Source organism: Xiphophorus hellerii, chromosome 5, assembly GCF_003331165.1.
Source record: "Xiphophorus hellerii strain 12219 chromosome 5, Xiphophorus_hellerii-4.1, whole genome shotgun sequence".
NCBI lineage: Eukaryota > Metazoa > Chordata > Actinopteri > Cyprinodontiformes > Poeciliidae > Xiphophorus > Xiphophorus hellerii.
In genome coordinates this window covers 4,600,156-4,626,394 of record NC_045676.1, presented here as the reverse complement: position 1 = coordinate 4,626,394, position 26,239 = coordinate 4,600,156, and the positions used below count along the sequence as shown (strand labels likewise).

Here is a 26,239-nt window from a genome sequence, read left to right as displayed (position 1 = left end):
CAAAAACTTCGCCATGCTTTTGACAGATCATAGTTGTTCTATGATAATAGCACCATCAATGATTGTGAAACTGAGAATATTCTTCTGTAGATGATGATCATGGCACTGTTCATCTTGACCATCATGCCATGGTTGTATAAATAATAACTATTGAAAAAGGGTTTTTCATGGCAGATTATTTTCTATTTTTGTACTTGTGTTATTTGTTTTATTTCAGTCTTTAAAATACGGAATTTTCACATTTTCTCATTATGGATTTAATGAGGTTATGTGACCTGAGAGTACTTGATATATATGTAATTTGCAGACATGACAATTTCAGCAAAATCAGGAAATCTTCAGAATGACCATTGCTATTCAGCTACAAGCAGCTGCTTATACTCTTCATTGTAATATGTTTATTCTAGGAACAAGTGAAATGACACATTAAACTTGAACTGCTTCTGATCTGCTTCTCAGGTCGAAGATGATACCTCCTTCTTTCAGTGAACCTCTTCTACTCCATTAGAGGTAAGCCCCTCCCTTTCTACCGGCTCAGACACCCGCTGTAGAAAATGGACTGAACCCAGTCATTTTGTCAAATTACGTTGCACCTGTTTTTCATTTATTGCCGGCAACCACTAGATGGCACTGTGATGTCAGTATTTATACATATAAAAAAACGTTCGGCAGTTCTAAGTTTCTAGCATTGTGGTTATTTTTAAATGCTGGTTTTCACATTGAATAAACTTCTTCTCTCAGTGTGAATTTTGGGTATAAAGAGAAACAACTTTAAAAATTACATTTCTTATTTCTATTTGAATTATTATTATTATTATTATTATTATTATTATTATTATTATTATTATTATTATTATTATTATTATTGTTGTTATTATTAATTCTTTACCTGGATACAAAAATAGTTTTTAAAACTGGCAACAACAACAAAAGAGTATTGCTTACTTAAAAGATCTGTGTGACAGTATGAATGAATGTTTGTTTTATTGCTAAATCTTATATATATATATATATATTCATACTTGTTGTATATAAGTTCATACTTGGACCAGTATGAACTTCAGCAAACAGCAGTTTTTGTTTTATTTTTTAAAGCATTTTTGTTCCCCTAACTAAATAAATATCATTTTAATAGCTAGATATAATTCTGTAAAGGCCAAGTGGGGATCAAAACAGCACTGTATTGGTTGGCCTCATGTTCTGTCAGCATTCATTTATAACTGAGACAATTAAACTTTCCTTATCTTAACCTTTAGATATTTCACAGTTGTACAAATAGAGAGTAAGAAATTCCACAAACATACTCATCAGACTGTGGCTAGATTGCACTTTAGGTTTAGAGCTTAAGAAATTAATATAAAAAATTAGATGTTTTCAAGAAGTTTAGACATATAATAAACTGAAGTAAAAATATATATTTTTTATATACTTGACAACATGACAGTGTTCAACTTTGTGACTTCTTTAGTCACTTTTAGTATTTTGCCTAGAATATACAGGTTTCTAGAGCATTCACTGTGCAATTTGAACATGCCTACAGCCTGTTTTCCTTTTTGTGCATGCATAAATACATTTGCACGCACAGTTTTGTACAATATGAGGGGAGGCAGAACTTTCCTTACTGTTGCACCACATCTCCTCAGCCCCACAGTCACTGAAATCACTGGTTGTTACAGGACAGATTGTTCATTAATTTTGAATCGATCCTTTTGGCTTTTATAAATTAGAAATGGTCCTTTCCACAAGTCCATGGCTGATAGCTCGGAGGGATTGTCAGTGTGAAGTAGCACACAGTGTACAGCGACGTTAAGGGCAGGGTAGATAAACATATGTTGCATTTGATCGAACCCACATGCACATTTTGGCATGAAGGATGTGGCAGCCTTCACGTCTGGCTGAATCACATAGGAGCTCCTACAGGACGCGTCTTGTAGGAAATGTGCATAAATAGATAAAGAGAATGGATGGGTCTGAAGAATAACAGTAATCAATGTCGAGCAAAAGGAGGAGACATCCTGTCTAAATCATGACACAATCTATCAACTAAATTGCACGTCCTTCCTTAAACATTTACAAAACACAGCAATTTTTAAACAGTTGTCTGTTTATTTTTAAGATGTCGGCCTTTTTTGGTTGGGAAATGTTCTGACTTAGTGGGAATGTTTCAGTGAAATTCATCATGTTATTCTGGAACAAAAGCAGAAGAGAAATCGGGGAGGTGAACCTTGTCAATATGTCCAAATGTGATTGTTGCTAAATAAAAAAAAAAATAGATTCTTACCTTTCAACTAAATCAGACTTGTCATTTTGAAAGTGATTTTTCTTCACAGATTAATGTGAGATTTATTTTTTGAAAATGCGTTTACTGTCAGATAACTAAGTGTAAAAAGTCTTAGCATCAATTTCACTTCTCATAACAGTCACCTAATTGAACATGAAAATAAAAATTGTACACTGGCACTATTAAACGTATTTAATTTTAACTGTTAACAGAAGATTATTTCTAATTAATATGTTTCTCAACTGATCGGAAGGATGTCTACTATTGGAGCTTTTAGTAGATGCTGACTTCCCTCTTTTGCGGGGTAAAAATATCATGTAACATCCATCCATTGATCCCAAAGGAAAAGTGGCTTGTCTGCTGACAAGCTACTCCCATCCAAAGCGTTAAATATTTGCAAATATAAATAGAATCATTTTTTAGTATAAAATTTATAACACAGGTCTAAAATGATAAATAATTTAAATATGACCTAAACATAACATAAATTAATAAATACAAAAATGAATAAATATTTTAGACTATAAATAAGTCCAGAGTTAACTTAAGGGCAGGGGGAAAATAATCTTTTCTCTCCTCCCCTCACAGAGGCCCTGGGAAACCTTGCTTTAAAGCGAATGGCATTTTGAACCCTTTGAAGTATCAGGACATTTAAAATAACAGTGATTCTTGAGAAGAAGGACAAAACAGGTCCTATGGATAAAGCACGAAATTTGAATAAAATATACACAAAATATATTTTTTTCAAATATCTGACTAAACTAACCTGGGCCGTGTGAGCACAACAATGTATGTTTTCCTGGTGCTTGCTGAATATTTTTTATTTTAAACTTTCTAGTAGGTGGATGATGTCTTTAAAATCCTTTGTCGTGGAGCAGAACTCAATACATTATAATAGTTTAAAACAAATAAAGGAATACTAAGATAATATATTATGACAATTAAGTATAAGTATTCAAATACATAATTATAAAAGTATCAATAAATTTAATTAAAAATAATTTTTATATATTTTCCAACTCAATTGAAATTTGTCCTAAGATTTTGTCCACACGTCAGACACAAAAAGAATGTAAAAAAAATCTGGCATTATTGGGGGCATCAGAACTTCTGAGGACCCCATGCCCTCTTCCTTTCTCTTCCTTTGCTAAGAGGGCTAGGCAGCTCTGGTTAGCATATGTTATTTGTTAGTTTTTTCTTCTGTTTTATTCCTAAGTTGTTTGTCACAACAATGACGTGTCGACACCATAACTAACAATTTACAAAATTTTGATGAAATTTTGTGAAATAAATGCTTAATTTTAGTATACTGTAAAGATTTCATGGACCCTTCAGAATAACATCATATAAATTGAGGTAGTTTGGCATTTTGTCAACTCCATCAGTTTTTAACTGACAGTCTGACTCTTTCAGTGATAGTGTTGACAAATCTCACATAAGTGTGCAGTTAATGTATTTTACATAAATGGCATCACTTCACATGTGTCAATATTTCATTTTATCCTCAATTTTTTCACCACCTTCAGTTCTGTGTCAACTCCGTCATGGACTGTCAACTCTGTCAGATGGACTTTATGTTGTTTTTTGTTTTAAATAATATTTCTTTTGTTTTTTGAGAAGCATTTGTCTGTAAAACTGAGTAAAATATCACTAATAGGGTCATTAAAAAATAATTTATTTATTTTTGTCAGATCGTGATGACAAAGTTCTGGGTCAGGTCCATTAAAAATGTAATTTTCAAAAAAATGTTGCAACTGGGAGCCTGCACCTTGGCATCTTTACATTTCCAAACCATTATTTGTCATATTTGAATACATAAGCTTGAGGAATAATTACATTTTTGGGGGGGTAAATTTAAACCCATTTTGTCCCACTTCTCAAGAATCACTGATAAAACTTTTAGACTGTGCTAGAAAAACTTAACTGGCTTTTCATCACACTTTTCAGCAGGATAGGATTGGCCAAAATGTGACAGAAATGGTTCAAACACAAAGTCAACCTTTTGTCAACCATGGTCGGGTCAGTCCACAGATATGAATCCTAAACAGTTAGCCGAAGAGACTATAAAAGACGACACAAGACTGTGGATGATAGTTTTTATTTTGGTGTATATGAAAAGTGTCTCATGAAAAAATAGAATGCTGAAACCTCAAATCAGTTGCATCATTTATAAATTAGGAGCACTAAAAATAAAAAGTTCATGTGGACAAAGCTTTCTGTTTCTGTCCTTGAAGTGCCCCATGTATCCTCCTTAGTTCTCTAGAGAGGTAACATTCCCAGATGAGGGGACAGTTTATTTTGAGTAAGTACCACATTCTGTCCAGCTGCTTCAAATCCTCAACATTTAAGTTTGAGGCTCATGTCTCTTATGTTTAGGTCACAACAACAGGACCCCCTACGTCCCTTTGTGTCCTATATACGTTACAGTCAGAGTGTGCTAATCTCTAGTGAGCCTGTTCTCCATATTTTGCTAGTTTTTACTGTCTTAATGATTAAAGTTTGATTAAAGTATTTCAACTTGAATTATTCTTAATAAATTCTTCTGTTTTTGCGAGAAATTGATTATTACTGTATGTGTTTAGTTTAGTAGTTTGCTGTTCAAGTTCCAGTGTTGAACTTAAACTCATTATATTATTTAACATCTACGCTTTATCAAGCAATCATTCATAAAAATTAGCAAACTATTTGGGTATTACCTCATAATCAGATGGTGCTCTGACGTGGTAATTTTATAAATGACAAATTTTGTTAATATTTTCCCTCGGTATTATTTACAGTTATTCATAGTCAAACCAAACCAATTGGACAATATTATGACGTTGCTCAGATGACATACAAATTGCATATTTGAAATAAACTAATAATAAACTATGAAAAAATATTATTTCATTATTTATGGATAACGTTAGATTTTACACCAAAGTCAGTTAAAATAAACATGTTAAATGAAAGCCAAATTCCTCACTGGTAGCAAAATGTTTAACATTCAAACTTCGACGTTATCAGTAGGGCTGTAAACAAATATTTTAGTAATCGAGTAATCTTGTCGATTATTCTTATGATTAATCGAGTAATTGGATAAAAAAAATAAAATAAAATAAAATATTGGTAAATCTTTCATAACACCAGTGTTACTATCGGATATTAACATCACTCCAGTTTTTCTTTTTTTAGCTTCCCTAACAGTTACTTTTCTGTAGTTTAGAAAACTAACCTGTAACAATAAAAGCTCACTTCCTAAGTTAACCTGAAGAAAAGTTATACACAAATCTGGAATTCTATTCAATTTAATAATAAAGAGGCAGGCTCACAAATACGCTTATAAAAAATGTCTATGATCCAGCTTTTAGTTTATGTATTCATCTTCAGTCAGTTTAATAGATGAATTCTCACTTTGCCTCATACCTGTCAAGCTTTGGGTTTGAGAATACGGGAAATGTCGCCTGGAGTGGGGGGGGGCGGCGGGCAGGCGTATGAACGTAAGATGGGGGTGGAGGGGAGGAAATAGACCAAAGATGATGAAAACCCGGATATTATCATGGATCAATAAAATCCCCATGGGCCGAACTTGAATATTGGACGTTATGCCGCTAACACTTAGCTTTCATCAACAACTCAGAGACGGAAGTCAGAGCTCCGCGCAACGCAAATAATGTTCCGGCCGGAACACAGTGCGCTAAATAATAAAACATAAATTAACGAAGCTTCGAGGCAGGTAAATTTTCCTCGAGGAATTTTAATAATCGAGGTACTCGAATCATTCGAGGAATTCTTTCAGCCCTAGTTATCAACGAAAGATATTTATAACAAAACACAACATAAAAAAACAATACAACTGCAAAGCTTAATTGAGCTGCAATAGATACTATAGGAAAAGGTTTCCTCACATTATGTGCTCCATCACCTTTGGCTCTTTGTAGTTGAGATTGCGGTAATGTGAAGTAAGTGCTGATACAGTGTTTCTTTCCCCCCAAACATCTTCCAAATCAAGAGCTAAAAAAGGCATGTTACACAACATCATCCGCATTTGGGCCTAATTGTTTATTTTCTACGGCTGTCATTTATTGCTGTCGCCCAAATTTATTATAACAACAACCAAATCTTTATGAGCTTTGTACAGAGAAGCTTTGTGGCCTTTTGAGATCCCCTGTTATTTGTTTTAGGGTTTATTTCAATTCATTGTTGGCAAGAAGCAAGGTTCCCACCAAATTCCAGAAATAAATCATTCTCCCTCTCCTTAGGCTTTTCTCACACTCAGAGCATTCGGCTTCACCTCTATCCAGCCTTGCTCCAATGCTTCAGTTGAATAATATCTATTTGTATATTTATTTTTCTTCCTCTGTGCCTCCTTTAATCATGGACTACAAAGCAGTGATTTCCAGTGTTTTGAGTAACAGGTCCTCGAGGGTTGGGATAAGATAAATGAACGATTTTCTATGAACAAAATGTTTATGGCCTGGCTGAGGCTCATGTCCAAAACAAAGTTTGATAAAGTAACTGTTACTACGACCTGCTGGCTTACCAATAGGTGACATGCATCGTGCTGTTAAATGTCTCCTTTTGAGAGAAAAATAATATAGAAATAAGCTTAACACTTAAAGTAGATGCAAAAAGTGTCTAGAAAACTATTTTCTAGAAAGAAAAGTTCTTATCTCTTTGTTACTCAGTTTCAGAGGCACCTAATATGCTGTTATGACATTAGTAGACTAATGCAAACCTTTCTGTGGTCAAACTTTGGTCTGGGCGGGAGAAATGCGAAGTGAATTACAAGTATCGAATTCCCACCATCCAAGCGGTTCACATCCTCTCTGCTGACATTAGCAACCCTAAGGGCTCAGTTTCGGAGTAGGTCACAGTGCGCTTTAAATCACTCCCAGACGCCTCTTTCACACAGACACAGATGAGAAACAGAAAAGACGCTATGATTTCTTTGACAAACCAACATGACATCTTCATAAAATAAAATAAAAAAGAGGTGAAACAGTTGGAAGAGAAAAGCGATTTATTGGCTTAAGCAGCAGCACTGACATGAATGTAAAACAATGAAAACACATTACTGATCACAGGTTATCACAAATCGCTTTGATGAATAGTGGTAAATGTAATACTTCAACTAAAAGACATTGCTTGTTCTTCTGTACACAAGTGTGCAAAACACCCAAGGTGTGCAAGTAATGGCGCACGTTCATGCAAGTATACATTCAAACTCACAGGTTTAGATTTATTCACATATCAATGAAAGAAAATACAAGTATATGTACAGTGTTTAAGGAAGCTATTTTGACTGGAGTAGTATTACTACAGAAAACATTAATGTTTTGCTTTTGTGTTAAGTAGGTGAGTATTTGTTCCAAGTCTCATGTTGAAATTGTAGCTAAAGTGGCAAAAATGTAAAGTTTACCATTATTTTGTCTTACAAAGGAAGTACGAGTGAACCCCTGCCTATTTGCATTTTTTTACTTGCAGATTTTTCAATGGAACGTAACTCCAAAGTATTTATGTAGCATTCAGCTATTCTTGGATTTTTGTATTTTTTGTAGAAAAAAATGTTCAGAAAAAAATGCAACTGGGGAAGCTGAAATACTTATTTGATACATTATTTCTTGGTTTTTAAGCATCCAATCCAGGAACCACTTTTATCTTCCTTGGCAGTGATTGGCTGTACCCTCAGAGCGGAAATAAAATGCAAATTAAGATATATTTGTTTGTACTATAAATTTTTTTAGGAGGGTTTCCAGTGTTTTAGCCATTTACAGACGGTTTTGATCCCTAACTCCTTGCCAGATTTACTGGTTTTCCACTGTACTTATATTGAATCAAACAAATTCAAAATATAATTACATTGTGCACAACTTTGATAATTAGTCAAATCTTTCACTTTTACATGCGATTCTGGTTGCTATTTGTTTCCTTTTACACAACCAACCCATATTTTAGTTAAGCTTACTTCTTCTCCTATAAATTACCATACATTTCTTTATTTTAACTGGTGCTTGTATGGATTTTAAGCAAAATTATCTTCTGACTGTAGCATAATGGCACTGTAATGAAGCTAATGTTGCCTGAGTAAAATACGTATTACAACTATCACATAACACTTTATAAAAGTGAAGATATTAAAGAGATTGATGTTCATTTGGTTATACAAGCCTAGATGACACCTTTACTGTTGCATTTCTATGGTAAAATTCACAGTGTTGTGATTAAAAAGCTAGTTTGTCTTTTTTCAGTATAGATTTCTTAATGATTTGAACAGAAAATGGTTTGTTTTCTTGGAAAACCAAAGTATGTTGTGATGTGTTGCTGCTTATTATCAAGAAAGAGAAACGTTTAAAGTTCGCACTTGTATTTTACCCACAGATTCTTGTTGCGGGAACAGTGGTATACATTTATGAATGAATCGAGGGGAGGTTTTAGGTCACCTACCAAAACGTCTCTCAGTACAAATACCTTTTACACCAACATTCAAGAGAGGGAACAACTCAACTAGACTAGATAGCTTAAGGAGACTCAGCAGCCAGACAATTCAGGCAGCTGCGTTGTTTGTTAGCATAAAGTTTCTCTCAATAAAAGAAGCATTGTTTTATTTTTTGTTTGCTTTCAGTACAAACATTAACTAATAAACCATAGATTGCATTATTAAATGAAATCAATAACCGCTTGCTCCAAAGATTTCCCATAACTAAGGAAAATTAGCTGCACACTGACAAGTTTTTTTTGCTAAATGAATGAGTGCTTGATTGTACTTACTATCTGATCTGTTATTAGTATTTTCCTTCTAGATCTGGTTTTCAACCATCACATGTCCAGCATTAGTTTATAAGGGACACATACTGTAGATGGACTTATGGAGTGTGAGTGGCGTTATTGGTGGTGTCCTTGAAACAATCAAGAGTTAAGCACATGGTAACACTGCTTCCATTAATATTTTTTACACAACCACATCATAGCTTTTTAAAGTAAAAAAGTCAGAAGAAACTTGCTAGTTTTGACACAAGTGGCCATTTGCTAGTAGGGTGAACTGCTCTTGCCATAGCACACTTTTAATCCCTGTGCAGGGTGCCTGTCTATTAGTTCTCCAGGCTTCTGTCTCTCACAAAATATGTCTCCTAACTTCCAACTTTGTACTGGACAATTGCTATAAAAAGCATTATTTTATCACTATATGAGCTCACATTCAATCTAGAAATGTTGCCAGGATGCATTATTTTGTCTTTAGCAACTTTCACCTGCACTGTTTCTTTTTTCACATATTTCACAGATTTATACATGGAAATTAATATTACTGGCATGAACTACAATCCCAAAACTAAAATGAAAAGCTGTAAAAGTGACTGCATATACATAGCCTTTAAGAAGAGTTTTGAAATAACAGGGTTGTAAGTGATAATCTTGCAGATTTATGCCAGTTACTTGGGAAGATTCTTAGTACTGCAAAATCGTGTAACCCTTTACTTTTACTATACACAGGTCTGTGTTCACATTACACTTAAATTATTTTTCTGCCACAGTTTTATTTTTGTAAAAATCTTGAGGGATAAAAAAGAACAGTATCCAGCTAAATGCAGTGAGTATAGGTCAAATAAATTGCAAACCTTCAGTCTTGACGATTATTGTCGTTTGAGTCAGTAACATGCCTGTTTGGTTATTAATCCCAGTCAGTAGCAAACTTCTGGGAACAGCATGTACATGTGTCTCAACATCATTCTCTCCGACCGCCAGCAGACAGCCTTTTCGTTCTTGTTGCATCCTTCCCAGTGGTGCTGCCCTTTACAGGAACAGCACGCCTGGGTCCTGACAGAGATTAATTTATAGAGTTCAGCTGTATCCCTTTAAAGAGTCCTCCTCCTCTTCCTCATCATCCTTCTCTTCTTCTGAAGCTACTGTGTCACTGCCTGTGGGTGTGGAAACAGAGAGGGGGTTTCTCAGGAAGCTTGGCCCTTCTGTGAGATTCAGGAAAGTCACTCCATTGGTTGTTCCTTGTATTCCAGTTCCAAATATTCTTTCTTCCAGATGGATTTGTTCCTTCAGAGTCCAAATTATGCCTTCATATACGTTTGTATTTTCATATTTACATTTTACTTGCGCTTTGAACTCATTAAAACCTCCAGAGAGCAATCAGTTGCTGTCTTTCCTGATACTTTTGTCAGTGTGGAGGTTGTTGGGTTCTGGACTTTTACACTGGACACTGGTACCATTCACGAGTCCAATGCTGTTCAGTTGGTTGTCAGAGTAACACCAGCAACACAAGCACGACTTGGAAAACATAAAAAGAGAGAAAAATGTACATTTTAGCATGGCTGTATTTATCCTTGGGTTTTTCCATATGTGGACTTATCTCTTGTTTGTTCCCACAAAGCCCCTTTAACCTCCAAAGTCAGGCAAAGGTTTATCTTGGGTAACATTCCCTTGACAGACATTTACAGACTGTGACCTCAGCCTGTGAAGTGACTACATATATCATCAGGCTGCTTTGGCTTTTTGCTCATGGCATGTCATCACTACGAGGCCTCTGAGTCATGGACAAGAGGGTAGAATTCACTGTTTGTGCTACAGACCAGTCTAGCTCAAAACAAACATGATGTGGGGGGTTATATGTTACACATAATCACGTATGTGTAAATATGTGTAATAAGAGAGAACCTCACCTTGAAGCAGTTTTTGAACTTCTTGCTGACAAAGTATAGAATGATGGGATTTATGCAAGAGTTGATTGTTGCCAGGTTGATGCCGAGGTGATCCAAAACCAGCAGGAAGCTGAAAAGATAAACATATCTGAAGATCATAAAGTATTATCTCTTAGAGAACTCCTGTTTTGTGAAAGTTGTGACGTCAAAACATAGCTGCCCCCACACATTTTTCAGTTTTTGTTTTTGTTGCACTGAAAATGTTTTAGATCCGTCCATCCATTATCAGTATCCACTTATCCTTGCACAGTCAAGCGGTCACTGGGAGAGAAGCAGGATACATCCTGGACAGGTGATGTTTTGGATAACTTTTTATTTTTTGTTTTTACACGGTGTAGTTTTTAAATGAATAACTAATTTTGTTAAAGGAAAAAAATATGCAATACAACTGCCTGAAAAGGTAGATGCAAAACGATGTCACAGCCATATCAAGACATCCAAAACGGGTCTAAGCACAGTTATTCCAGTAAGAAATTACCTGAGTAGTTCACAGCGCATGTTGTCTGTCGGGCGGTACATCACCTTCTTTAGAATCCTGCTGAGGTGCAATGGGAACCAACAGAGGGCGAAAATCAGCACAAGGCAGAAGACAGCTTTGGCCACCTCCCTCCTCTGCAAAGAGAAACACAAGATAAGGTTCCACCTGGTAAAGAGGAGGTGTAGAGTCGTAGTTTATTTGAAGACAAAATCAGAGTATTGCCCAACCTGTTTCAGGTGCTCACTAAGCGCGATGCGGAGGGTGCCATTCCGGTGGTTTAGCATCTCACAGGTCATGAGAGTGTAGAAGATGGCAGTGCAGATAAGTGGTACACAAAAGTAAAAGCCAAACAGCCACCAGTCTTTTGCCTCTTTGTAGAACTGGAGAGAGGCAAACACAGTGATGGAGTCTGTTACATCTGAACTGCATTTATTTCAAGGTTTACAGTAGTTTGGTCACCTTAGATTTGAGTGTCTGTGGGGCTGAAAGCATCTCCACAGCTAATGTTTTACACAAATCCTTACCCAAAGAGTAGTCATGTGAACTTTAAGGGCATATTCACACTAGAAAAGTTCTTTGGTCAGGACCAAAGGCGGACTTAATTTTTTTCATTTGATGTGGATTGCATTTAAATTGATATTTTTAGCATCCGAACCAAAATTTGTAAGCAAAGCCACATGGGTGACAAACATTGCTCCTGTTAGACAGAAATGATGAAGAGCGGGACAGATCACAGACCCGGAAAAAACTAACTTCAGAAGTCCTGCATGCTGCCCATTTCTGTTGCACATATTTGTGCTGTGTCAAGAACAGCTAATACAATACAGGTTTGTGGTGTGATATTAATTTTGGAAAAGCATCTGCAAATTCAGCTTCAAGCTGAATAGGGCAAGATGGCAACAGCAGCTCGTGAAGACCATACTGACGTATATTTCCTGTAGTTGGTCTGGATTAAGGCCAATCTGTGTTCACACTCAAAGCAAACTGCACTAGAATTCATTTGGGAGTGGTACAGTAGTTTGGTCCGAACCAGGATTTGCTTGATTGTATTCACATGTGCACAAAAGGTCTGAACCAACGGGGAAACAAACTCGTGATTCATTTACAGAGGACTAAATGTGTCAGGTGTGAATACATCCTAACTCAACTATGTTCATGATGCAGCTACGATTTATGCCTGAAACTGTATTTAAATGCTTCTGAAAGTCAAAATTGACCATTATTCACAATGACATGGTGATACAGTAGATATCTCACTTTTGCATTCAATACCCACAAAACGCCGTCTGGTTGCTGCTGTTTTGATATGAAGTGAAGTTTATGGGATTTTTGCTCAGAAGTAGCAAATAAAGCTGGTTCCAATTATGCAGTGTATAATACATGCCTGTGGTTCTAAAAAAGGTATGATAAATGTGCTATCTTCAAAACTGAGTAGATCCTGTCTGGCCTTCTTATATGATAGTCGTTTTACTTTATAGCCCCACTCATAAATCAATCATTATGGGGGGAATTTTGCCATCCTAAATCAAAGTATCCCCCACTGCCCAACCACCACCCCATATATCATGCAGGGTGTAGAGAATTCAAAAGTAAAACGAGCAATTAAACTATAATAGATTCTCAGACGTTGGCACTATATTGATATCTGGGAGAGATTACAGCAGTTTTGAGTGTGTGGGAAAGCACATGTGGCTATTTGAGGGCCAAGGCCCCCATAATTGCACTTGGCCTGCAATCAATTATGTGTGTCAGGCATGTGGAAAGGCCACAATCACAAAGAGAGAGAACAAGGAAGAAAAATTACTGTGTCCAAATCTGAAAGTGAGACTTTACTCAAAATGTTGGCTGAATTTGCTAATTTTCCAACACTGAAATATCTTTTATACACATTTTCTTTCTTGTTCTTTATTTAATTGCAATGGATAGCAATTTCAGTTGTTTATTGAACAACCACATAATGTTGGAGTTGACTGCTTGCTTCAGTGTTGCATTGATGCACTGAAATAAAGCTTCCAAACACAACCGGGATGCATGTCAGCTGTAAGCTGTCCATTAAAAAAAAACACTCCTATTTCAAAGAAATATTGCGTCTTTAAAATGATGGAGTCATTACTCGACATGTTAGCTTTCACTTCAAGTAGTTTCAATGCAGGATTGGACGTTCTGTCTCTTCAGTCCAGTCTCCAGTGATGTTTCAGTTCTATTTTCCAAATTTGTAAATATCTACCATTGTACACTAGAGCTCCACTGTCTTGGCTTTTTAGTTTCATAAATGGTCAAATAGCAAAGAAAAAAATTGTTGAAATATTGTGCTATTTCATTATTTTCTTTTTAGAAATTCCGATGTTCGAAGAAAGTGAGAGTTTTTCTGTATTTATACTTACAGGAAGGTTGAAATGAGGTTTACTGGAGTCTGCACTTCAAGCAGTTGGAGAATGTATTCACTATTTGCATGTTAACTAAATTAGCTTCAACCTAAAGTGGTCTATAAAAAACGTTCAAATGGTCTATTTTAGTTCCTACCTCAGAGTAGAAACCGTGCCAGTGTAAGTGGACCCATCTGTAACATAAGGTTGTGTAACATAGGAAGCGGTAGAATCCAAATCTGGTGAATGTGTCCTATTAAGGGAGAAAACTTTGCCCACACATACCTCTGAGTGTAGCAGACATTTTAAAATTAAATATAAATTTAAATTGATTTTAATATTTTTGTACTACCAATCATTTGAGATCTCTTAAAATCTGTTTTTGTTTGTTTGTGGACATACAGTATCTCTGAGTGCTGATCACACCAAATCTGGGTTTTAAAATTTTATTTTGTAGTGCAACAAGAGACACCGACTGTAAGTGGATATCCCGTAGGCAAAGACCCTAAACTCTCTGAACTTGGTGTTTTCTATTGCTTCTCTTCTGTCAGAAAGCTAAATGTTGAGGTGAAACTGCAGTATGAGGAAAATTCCCCCTTTTTTTTTTAATGCCGCAACAACCAAGAATCACAGAGCCTCGGCACAATTTTGAGGTGGGTGGCCTTCTCCCAATCATCAAATTCTACGCCACTGTCAAGTGCAGTGTACTTTGGAAGCAAAAACTGCAAGCAGCTTAAGACTAATAGGAGTGTTAAAGACAAGTGCCTGGCATTTATTACATTTCTATTTTTTTACGTCATGTACAAGAAGCCACACAGTTGTGTAATCTTTTATAAATAGTTCTCAATGTTTTCTGATAATCTTTCAGTTTTTCCTTGAACACTGTCCATTTTCACTAAAGACAAAAATTAAAAGTGCAACAGAAAGTTATAATTACGAGATTTAAAATCATAAAATTTAGATTTTTCAAAACATATTCACAGTAACAAAAGTAATAATTGCAAGAGTAAAAATCATAACTTTGACTTTCGAAGTCAAAATTATGAGATAGAAGTTGCACTGTTTTTCTATGGAGGCTTGCTCCAGTATGTCATTATCATGACTTAGAATTTCATAATTATAAATTTGAAAGTCTAAATTGTGATGCTGGATCTCAAAACAGACTTTATATCTCATAATTGTAACTTTAAATGTCAAAATTTTGACTTTATGTTACATAAATAATGATAAAAGTCAATATTATGTCTTTTAAAGTCGAGATTATGATTTTCTACCTCAAAATTATGGCTTTGAATCTCTTATAATATTGAAAGTCAAAATTATATCACTGTATATCAAAATTCTGACTTTATGTCATAATTATATCTAAACTATAACATTAAAACCCAAAATGATGACTATCTGTTGGGCTTTTATTTTTTTCTTTAATGTAAAAATGGACCTTCATATTAATGGCCAGAAAAATCTAAATTTATATAAAAAAAAAATCAACTTTTTAAAACATCATCCCTCAGATCACGGTGTAAGCCAAGTTACCAGCCAACTAAAATACTTTTTTCTGTAAACCTCAAATTGAATTGAAAACAGAAAAAAAGGAATATAATGGCTTACATTCATGAAATCGCTTTGTGGATTAAGCATGCAAGTGCGCAAGGTGGTGTTGCTGAAGTTGAAGGTGACCATGTCGAAACAAACGGCCTCAGGCACGGCCAGGATGAGCGACAGCACCCAAATGGTCACGATCTCGATGACGGTGAGGAGAGGGATGCCCACTCCCTGCACTCGGCTCCAGGATGCTACGGCTCTGTACCTGTGTGACAGGCAGATGCAAAGACGAAAGTCAGAATTGCACATGGATAACCAGAAGGTTATAAATTAACTTCTTCTGTTAATTTAGCCGAAAGTTATTATTCAGGAACAAGATTGAGCAAAACATAATGGATGGATGAATATAAATCTGATATTTCAAATCTGAATACCGGAAATGTAAGGTTAAGATTTAATTTATTTGTGAGTATGTGGGTTTCCTATAAGGTTTCAATGACCTGGGGTGACCACTTCACATATCCATTATATTATTGTGTTCCATCTACAATGTGTGATTAAACTTTAACTTTTAAATTCACATAACTTTGATTTTTATGTCCACTTTAGCTGCAAATAATCTCATATTAGTTTTGTTTTCAGTCACTGACTCATGAACACCACTGAAAAAGGCCATTTGTTTATTAAATGCAAAAGCTAACAAAAGTGACTTCCTGCCTGCCAGCATGCCAAACACAACAAAATGCTCAGTCAGCAGACAATCAGAATTTTAGGAATTTATGAGGCGAGATGATCAATTGTTTATTTTTAATATCTAATATTTATATTTTTGTGAAGCCTCCAAACAGGCTGGCCCATGTTGGCAGCGAGGTTTCTGTGTGTTGGCTTGTGTTTGCCACGCACTAAATAAATTGTTTGCTTGTTTGTTTCATTAATGGAAACCATTTGTCAAAATGTTTTAGTAAAACCGTGCATCAAGATTTTATGGCAAAAATAATGTATTTTTCATGATACATTTGAATTTCCCTGTTGAACAACATGGCGGCATTTATATTTCACTAAGTGGAAATGTATCCACCTTTTCCTCTTCTTGTAGCAGTGAAATGATGCAAAGGTGACTAAAATAGATTGTAATATGTACTCAAATAGACTTGCTATGCAGTTCCAGGAACAAATTGAGATGATGTGCTTGTGAATGCAACTGAACAGTTCCTGGACCTTCCTCATAATGGAAGTTATTAAAACTGTCTGGCTGGTTGAACCTCTGAGCCTTTTGGAGAAGGTTGAATCTCTTACGGCATCTGTGAAGCTGGACCGTGCATTAAGTGACATGCCAATGAACTACAGCACTTAAGACCATAACTTATTCATTACAAAAATATTTTAAGGCACTGTCAAACTCATTAGCATGCTGGCTATCAATACAGCAAGTAAAGTTGTTTTCACAAAGTGTGCATATTGCATAGTAGTGCTCCATGTAAAGATGTGTAAAGCCATATTGTGCAGAAGCATAGCTTCACAACTAAAAAAGGAGAAAAATGCAACCTTTAATTGGAATGTATCTAGATAGTGTGGAAAAAAATTGAAGAAAAATTAACTGACGTTGTATAAGATAATCAGAATATTCTTTTCATTATGAATCCGATAATTTTTCACTCCCGATATATAAATATAATAGACACATTTATGTTGGATACTAATTAAAATGGGAAAGAGAGGAGAACATGTTTTTTTTTTCCTGCAAAAACCAAATGTCCAAATTTCCCACCAAAGATGTTTAAAACAACATTTTAGATGACTAACAACAAATGTTAGTTGATAATACAGTTTTAGAGTAAAATGCTTTATATTTGTTTAAAGGTAATTGCAAAGTACAAACAAATAGATGGCATTTGTAACTCCTCAGTTTTCCAAAATATACGTCATCTACATTTTTCTGGTGCCCTAAGATGTGAACTGAAACAAAGATTGGCAGCTTGGCCTCACCAGCCAGTCGTGCTAATTTTGAGAAAACCTCCATCCCCGCATAAAAAAGCTGCAATATTTTTCAAGAAGTTACAACTTTTATTTATTTACTTATTTGTTCTTTCTTTGTTCTGAATTTTGGTTTTGTTGTGCCTCCCCCAGAATATCTATTGTCCCCATCTGTGCATCTCTTTACTAACTGCAGCAAAGTGTCCATAGCGGCAATTTAATTTCTAAAGCATTGTACACTTCTTTATCATGGGTGCCAAAAGTTTTGGATAATCATATAAACAACTGATGCAAGAGGGGTTAAGAGGAGCAAAAGGATACTTTGTAATTCAGCAGACCAAACTCATAAGTAGTACTGAGTCAATGGCTTTCCTGAAAGTGATCATCTAGTCTTCCTGTCATTGTTAAGGAATGTTTTCCATGTGGTCTCTTAAATAAATAAGCCAAAAGCAAAAATAAATCTTGAGCAATGCATTTCCTCTCTATGTGAAAAAAGGATTAATTACAAGGGGTTGCCAAATAAATCAAATTACTTATAATTTGTTTTCTAAAATCTGGCTTCTATAGCATAAATTCTGAGCAGTAATTAGTATCTTTGTTTGAGAACAACAACAAAAAAATGTTGCATCTTTACAAATGAGGAGACAAGACCATGAGAGTTAAACATCAGTATAAAGGCATTTGGAGTATTTTTTTTTTCTTAAACTTAATTTCTTTGTCATTTTCCCAGCATATCAAACAGATTTCATAACATTAAGGTTAATATTTTTCATATGTTTGTGCTACTGAGGAGTCTGACAGCACTGACCTGTCCACACTGAGGGCACACAAGTTTAGCACTGTGATGCCAACGGAGGCCTTCTGTAGGAAAGGCACCAATTTGCACAGACACAGGCCAAACCAGTGGTCATCAAAGGGAAAACGGGATGCCAGGAGCTGTGGGAAAGAGTCATTATTTAAACAACGCTACACAATCAGCTGGTTATTTTTCAGCAGATATTGACTGATTTAAAAAAAAATCTGTATCAAATATCTGTTCGTTATAGACCTGAAAGAATTAGATGTACAAAACGGGCTTATTTTCTCCAGATTTGGACCCAAATGAAAAGCATTTTTGAAAAATAAACATTGTAAAAGGGGTGTACAATTTACAACATGGTACTAAATAAGAGCAGAGAAATTCATTTTGTCATAGCTCCATGTGTCACTCCTAAACATGAAGGCTATGAGCATCTCCAAGCTGTCAGTTAACGATTAGCTGAATCAAGAATAAGCCTAACTTTACTGCCATCTTGGGGTGTTTTCAAACTGGATGGTCTCGTAGACTCGGTTTGATTGTGGGCCAAAGTTCCAACATTCATTACATTTTCAGCAGTTGATGGTTCGCGTTCACACTGCACCTTCTCAAACCATTCAAACTCTTTGTAAAACCAGTTCCCCCCTCTCCTGTGATGGAGTTGCAGCAAAAATCATTGAAGGAAACGACACAAAACCCTCTGAAGAAGACTTCAACTTCCTCCTTCACAAAATGTAAACAAAAATGGAGTGACGTCAGACTTGGAGGATTTCTCTTTTGTCGCTGGTAATAGACCACAAGCCTGTTCTCCCGCTAGTGCTAGACTCGTGTCTTTTATGGGTTGCATTTACCCAGAATTCCCCTGGTCTACAGTCCGCTTCCTGCTCTTGGAGCGATCTCTGGTCCGCTTGCATTCACATATCCAGTTAGGTGGTCCAGAGTTCACTTTTTTGACCCACATTAGTTAAATTTTCCATTCACACTTCCCCAAACAAATCTGACTACCTAGGCAAATGAACTAGAGTTGCATTAAAGGGCAATAAACTGGGCTGTTGTGAATGCACCCTTTGTCTGCATAGCATAACTTGAACCAAGTGTTGGGTCACTGCACCATATTTTTGATGTGTAGTCATAAAATCTATAGCAGTGGAGCCAACCTGTAACATTTATAAGCTGATGCCAAGGAATTTCTTGAAATGCCAAAAAATTCTGGGGATTATGTTAGAAACAACCCCACAGAACAGTCGGAAAGATACGGTTCTTTTCTGTTCTAGTCAATTTTAGTGTGTTTTGATGTTTGATGAAGTCAGGACAAGTTACATATTAACGAAAAGAATGTGTAACAATGAGAGAAATACTGTTTAATAGAGAAGGGAAAGTCTTTTTAAATAAATATAATTAAATGGACATTCTTATATATATGACAATGGTTCAGCAGGAAAATTGGGAAAAGCTTAGTCAAACTGTTCTTTCTGCAGGTTCAGGCCCATATTTTAGTCTCAAACTTTTTCTTTTGGCTTTCAGACTAGAGTTTCTGGCAGAGGAGTTTATCCATATTGAACTTTTCCACATTTTGCCATGCTTCAACCATAAATATCAATGCATTTTGTATAGTTGTATGCACAATGCAGTGCATCATTGTGAAGGGGAACTTAATGGGTTTCAAAATTGTAAAAGTTTATTTGTAATCATTTAATTGTATGCATTGTAACTAGGTCCTTATGCTCTGACCTCTCCTAAAAAGATTCAGGGCAATCAACTGCCTTCAGAAATCTAATATTAACTAAAATTACATTCAAATGCATTGTTGTTTGTGGCTGTAACCGGTTAAATTAGTAGAGTTACTAGAAGTTACAAGGAGTGGTGTAAAAGAAGCAAGAATGGAACTACAGAGCTCGTTGGGAAAAGATGGTGTGTGGAAGTCAAACTGGCCAAACTAACATCTAAAGTTCAACTATAGGCATCTGAATTCTGTGCCATATATCATTGAAGTTTATATTCAATGACATCAATGACATCTTCATAGAAACTTTACCTTTGTTCTTTTCAGGTACTTTCCTCCCTTCAACATAAAAACAAAGGAAGAGTGTTTTCGGAAACGGTGTCCTTATCCCTAGGAAGAAGAGGGGGGGGGGGGGGTTGCAACCTTGTGGACGTGGCTCACTCATTGTGTGCAGACTGCTCCCCCCATAAGATTTTTTGTTTCCTTTTTGCACATGTGTTGCTCAGACAACAAAGTCGCTGTGCCCCTCAGAGTCCCAAGTTAATTTTAACCAGGTGGCTTTCCTGACTTCTCTCTGTGCAAAACGACATTCTTTTAATGTGGCTGCACAGAGATCGGTGTGACTGATCCCTCAATCCTGTCATCGCTCTTTATTACTACACAAAGCTTGACAGTGTTTACTGGCATAAATCGAGTTAGGCTGAAAAGGGTCTGCAACTGTTTAGCACATAAGTCACGCAATGTTTCATATTTTCAAGTGGTTGTAAAAGTAAACAACAGGGCCGTGAGTCACTTGAAACCACAAAGAAACCTTTCTAAATAAAAAACCTGATTTAATCTGTTACTCTCATGCAAATTCTTAGCAACTAATAAATCAGCGCCTTTAAATGACTGAAGTTTGTTATGTGGTAAATACTTTACACAAACACGAGAATGAAAAAGCTACAGCCTGAACAAACTGAATTCTCCACATAGTTTATGTGGAGATTTCCACAAATGATTGTTGCATCTTTTAGGCTAGATACAACAATCTAGCCTAAAAGACTAGATTTCTGTCTTTTGCTTTGTTTCAGATCACCAAAAGGTACAAAAATACAAGACGTAAAAAAGAGCATGGTCATAAAAGTAATTGGTCTCTAAACCTAATAACTGGTTTCCACGTTTTGGAGAATTCAGCTGCAGATGAGGGTTTTCAAGCATTAACATTTTATTTAAGTTAACGCTACACCTCCCAACAATCTTCACGTTAGTCTCATCAGTCCATAAACTATTTCCCCATGTCTTAGGGATTATTAAGATGTTTTAAAGGAAAATGTGAGACAGATCTTTGTGCTGTTGTTGGTTAGCAGAGGTGTTAGCCACGAAGCATCCATTGGAGGCCTTTTTCTGTCTCTTTCTTCTTGTTACATCACAAACAATGATCACTGGTAGTGAAGCCTGCAGTGTTTTAGATTTTCTTGGTTTCTTTAGTGACCTCTTGAATGAGTGACTTAAGCACTTTTGAAGTTGTCCTTCAGCCACTCCTGGGAAGGTTCACCGCTGTTTGACATGGATATTGGCTCTCACTGTGGTTCGCTACAGATCCAAAGCCTGAATTATTTTTCAAGTCTTTAAAACCAGATGAGTATAGGTGACTTTATTAAATATACTTAAAGCTCTTTAGACTGAGGCATGATGTGTCGCTATTTGAGATCTTTTAACCTACTTCATGCAGTAAGATAGGTTTTGTTTTGTGCCTTTTTGATTCTACAGGCTATGTTGTAGAGTTGTTAGTGAAACTGAACCAAATATTTTGGCTCATACCAGTTAATTCCTAAGTCAAACATAGGTCCAGCTTAGGTTACCTATCTTTTGAAAAATGCTTTTTGTATTTACTCCGGTTATTTCTGTCTGATTTGTTTGATTATCTGCAATATTTTGAGATTATTGATTACACTTTCTTGAACAGGTTAGGTTTGGTCTATGGGCTATGGCATTTTTTCGCATAAAATCATTCTTTGATTATGAGATTTTAGTCTGCCCAATTTAGTGTCTTTCGGGCTCCTTTCAGATTGAGCTGTTATTTTTCTCTCTTGTCACTTTAAATCCAAATAAGCTGCTGCTTCCTAACTCAACTTTACACCTGCAAGTATAAATGGGTGTAAACAGATGCACAATTAAGCAATCATACATCTTTGAAAAGCACTAGTAAAGCCTTCTGCACAATCAACAAGAATTCTCCAGGTGGTTTCTTAATGGTATTTTTCCAGCAACCATTGCACAGCATTAAAACCAGCTGATAAGGTGCTGGAGCTCTTCTTGGATAACGGCACAGTGTCACTCAAAAATTGGGAGATATATGAAACTAATCATTTTCCAGACACCACAAAAATTTAACTTATTGTTTTTAGAAGCAGTAGGAACCCAAATGGAAGTGGACTGTGAATTTTGCAAAATAAGTTCTCTATAATCATTACATAAGAACCAAAATCCCCCCAAAAATCTGTAAGGGGTGAAAATGCTTTTTACAGTACTGCAAGTGAAGAATTGACAGAAGTCTTTGTGTGATAGTTGAGTAAAAGACAAGAGGCATGCTTGTCTCATGGCTCCAGCCTGACTCTTGTGTTTATTTAAAACAGTCATATCCGTTCTCCTCTCATCACTTATCTGACTTCATGAAACAGATAACGACCCTCCAACTGATTACGCTTTCCCGTCTCCCTTAAACCGCCTCCCCCACCTTTTCCCGTCTGTAATATTCCTCTTTTATCTGAGCAAGTCTCCCTCATTGTTGTTGCTTTACATCATATCAACAGTGTGCAACCTGTCACTCAGCAGTCTGGCTATGAAGATAAAGTAAAGAACAGACATAAACACACATAACAGCAAGGGGAGTGAGAGTGCTACCTTGTACGCATTGATTGGTATATCAATGAAAATGTAGATAAGGTCGCCCAGGGCAAGGCTGGCGATGAGGGCGTTGGGCCCATTCCTCATGCACTTGTTCTGGTATATAATCCTCAGGAGGGTGGCGTTTCCGACCAGGCCGACCACAAAGACGATAACTGAAATGACGGTGTTGATGTACTTAAAATAGTTGCTAATTGAGGGATATGCAAGGCACTTTGGAGGTGAAACTGGTCTCTTCAAGACTGTATTATTATCAGAGCTGGATCCCAAAGCTTGCACCCGAGCTCCTGGGACAAATGAAGGCAGATCTGGACTGGCGGTGCTGTGGAGACCTGGGGACTGGAGGGTGGAGTGGATGACTGGCAGAGAGTCCTCGGCTCCCGCTTCCTTTATCTGGCACATTCCTCTGGCTGCCAAGCAGGCCATTAGCATGAGCATATGCCGGGCTGCGGTCCCCATTATCGAATACATCGAGCTCTTTGATTTCACTGACTGGAAGACTGCCTCAATATGTCACTGCTGGAATGAAAAGAAACGAGAAGAACAGGTTACATTTTCAATTAAAACTAAAGAATAAAAGCTAAGTAAATAGAAATTTGAGATGCAGACCCTTTTTTAAACTTTTTCACAATGTGTCAATACAAACTTTATTGTATTTAATAGTGAGTTTAAGTCAAAGACTAACACAAAGTTCTACATTGTGGAATGGGTGAGTGATATAGCCTAAAAATAAAATTTCTGTGTTTTTTTTTTCAAACTTTGATTTGTGAATTTAATTGATTTTGTTTTCCTGTAATTAAAAATACAAATGATAGACAATATCTTACAAATCTGACTTTTATTTCAATCATTCCTTCTGTGAGTTGACCTGAATTTTGAGTTGAAATTTACAGAAACTGTAAATCTGTTTGTCAAAAAAAGATCGTAATTCTTGGATGGACTAACAACATTCTAAACAATGGAATTTCAAAGAGTGCATCTATGAAACAAAATCCAGATTTTTCTCAGAAATGAAGTATTCGGAAACAGTAAATTTGATTAATTGATTAAATCAATTTATCTCCTTGTCCTACATTGTGGTAAAATGGAAGGACATACACCTTTACAGACCAACTATTTAGCACCTCCCACCTACAACCAGCTTCCACATCCTTAGTGACAAAAGCATCCCCACAGCATGATACTGTCACCACTATGTTTTTCTATGAGAGTAGTATTATCAGTTTTATTTCAGTGACTGTTTTCTACCATACATAGAGTTGGACTGTTTTTTTTTTTTTTTTAAGTTTAGTCTCTCTTCTGCAGAAGGCCAAAGCTTCTCCAGTAAACCAAGTCTTTCTTGGCGGCTTCTCGGATTAACGCTAATCTTACCCAACCTCTCGGCTTAAGTGAATAGAACCACCTTAGCTTTGCAGGTGTGCAATCTCTCTCCATTTTGAATTAGGGAATGAAATGTATTTCCTGAGAAGTTAAAAGTTTGTGATATCATTCACAATCAATTATAACCTAACCCTGGAAAAACCCAGGGCTGTTGTGTTCCTTCGTCTTTCACACAGTTTGATCACTAATGTTCTTGAACAAACCTCCCAGGCCTTCATCGGACAGATGTTTGTATACTGAGGATAGATTACACAAAGGCAGACTCTGAAGGCAATTGGTTGCTCTGGATTTGATTTAGTTGCAGAACAGTAAATGGGGCAACTCTTAAGATTTCTTTCGTTAAACTTTTTGAAAGTCATGGCATTTTCCTACCACTTTGCAATTATGCACTGCTTCCTGTTGGTATATCAGTAAAAATCATAAAAAAATATATGGAACTTTGACGTAAAAAGACAAAAGTTAAAAAGGTTTAAGAGCTGTAAATACTCATTTAGAATAAATTTTGAAGCATTATTGTCTCAATCAGGAACTTTCATGAAGATAGCATATTTAAGTCTTCAAACGGGCTCACATATGGGAGATACCACCTATAGTTATACTCAGACATTCAATACAAGACATCAACCGAGTGTAAGGAGCACATATTTTGCTCTCACTCATTCCTGTATGAAAATTCAGTTCAGACTGTAATGTTGTCCTGCTTGGATCGATGTCCATTTCTCGGGTTTGCACTTTTTGATTCCCACCGCTCCACATTCTGCCTCTGTTTTTGATTTTAAAAGCTTTAAACATATGGTTATGACTGTTTAAATAAATAAATGTAACCTGAGCAACAAAAGCATTGAAGTTCAAATACAAAGCAGGCTAAATTACAAAGAAAAAAACAACACATTCAACTTCCTCTTGGATTACGCTCCTTTTCACCAAAGAAAAAAAAAAGAGTCAACAAATTTCCTGAAAAATACTGAACAGTTCATTACACTATGCTGTTAGTAAAGACTTGTTAAAGTTTCAAACTCTTAGATCCACACCGAAGCCCATTTCATCATGTCAGGGTGCAGGCAAGTCTTATAGCCCGAAGTTCTTCCTGTTCAAAGTCCCTGCTGTCACCAAGTACACAAAGAACTATTTAGCAGCCAGCCCTTCAAGTAGCATCACAGTTTAGCATCAGCATGACACTGCTGGGATCTGTGACAGCACGCAAACTGATCCATGCATAAATAATAAATACGTTTGGTTTTCACCTACCGCTTCTAAAACGCCTGCCTGGCCCCCTTGGAAACCGTCAGGCAAACTTTCAGCTGAAGCCCCCAGACATCTGTATCACATCACATGAGTAATTAACGCACTATCAAAGCTGCGCCGTATCCCACTTGGTTTGAGCAATGCACCCGTCTGCTCTGAGGTGCCTTCACATTATGGCTCAGAGTTTCCTGTGGAGAGTTTGCAGTATGTCTAAGTGTGTGTGCATGGGTGTGCAGACTTGTGGGTGTGTGTGTGTGTGAGAGAGCACCAGCAAGACACTTTGACTGGGTGGGATAGTAGTCTCCACCTCCCTTCGGTAACAGACTGGGCCCCCTTTGGAAACATCACCCTCCTTTCCCTTTTCTCTCAGAGGCACCGCCTGCTGACAGCCATATCCAACAGCAGCAACACACACACACACACGCATGCACACGCAGATATAGGGGGGCATTTGGGAGCCCAGTGCTCCACTACTATGCCCCCTTCCTTAAATCCCTCATGCCTCCTCAAAAAGCCCCTCTCCTCAGTCACATCTATGAGTTGCATACATTACACGCAACTGTTTCCTCACACAAAGAGCTGCAAAGGTCAGACTTTCAGAAAAGGAGACCTTTAGTTAATGTTTGTTTCATTTGAGAGAGGGGAAATAAAAAATGCAACAAAAAAAGCAAAAGCTCACAATCGATCAGTCTTCACTTTTACGCGCTCCATGTGTGGCCAAATTACAACACCAGGTTACGCTGCTTCTTCGAGTTTCTAACAAACAAAAACAAACCAAAGTAAACAGAAGAACATGTCAAACAAAGCCAAACAAATCCCAAGCAGAGAGGGCGCTCCCTGAGATGATGAGATTCATGAGTGACGGATGGGAAGAA

At 36.5% G+C, this 26,239-nt stretch overlaps 1 protein-coding gene across 1 annotated transcript; it reads right to left on the bottom strand.

Annotated features, from left to right (window-relative positions):
* Nucleotides 1-7,265: 7,265 nt before the first annotated feature.
* On the bottom strand, nucleotides 7,266-25,632 carry ednraa (endothelin receptor type Aa). The gene is made up of 8 exons (XM_032563447.1): nucleotides 25,368-25,632; nucleotides 22,737-23,258; nucleotides 18,140-18,267; nucleotides 15,424-15,622; nucleotides 11,674-11,826; nucleotides 11,447-11,580; nucleotides 10,930-11,038; nucleotides 7,266-10,537 (listed from the first exon to the last, which is right to left on the bottom strand). The coding sequence occupies exons 2-8, from the start codon at nucleotides 23,208-23,210 to the stop codon at nucleotides 10,400-10,402; spliced, it is 1,335 nt and encodes a 444-aa protein (XP_032419338.1). The 5' UTR covers nucleotides 23,211-23,258; nucleotides 25,368-25,632; the 3' UTR covers nucleotides 7,266-10,399.
* Nucleotides 25,633-26,239: the final 607 nt, after the last annotated feature.

What these genes read in the sequence shown, in the direction of transcription:
- ednraa (XM_032563447.1), bottom strand. Translation starts at nt 23,210, where the DNA reads ATGTATTCGATAATGGGGACCGCAGCCCGGCATATGCTCATGCTAATG. An exon ending in TTAGTGAGCACCTGAAACAG is followed by an intron (nt 11,581 to 11,673) that starts GTTGGGCAATAC and finishes TTCTCTTTGCAG; the next exon opens with AGGAGGGAGGTGGCCAAAGC. An exon ending in AGTTCAAAAACTGCTTCAAG is followed by an intron (nt 10,538 to 10,929) that starts GTGAGGTTCTCT and finishes ATGTTTTCCAAG; the next exon opens with TCGTGCTTGTGTTGCTGGTG.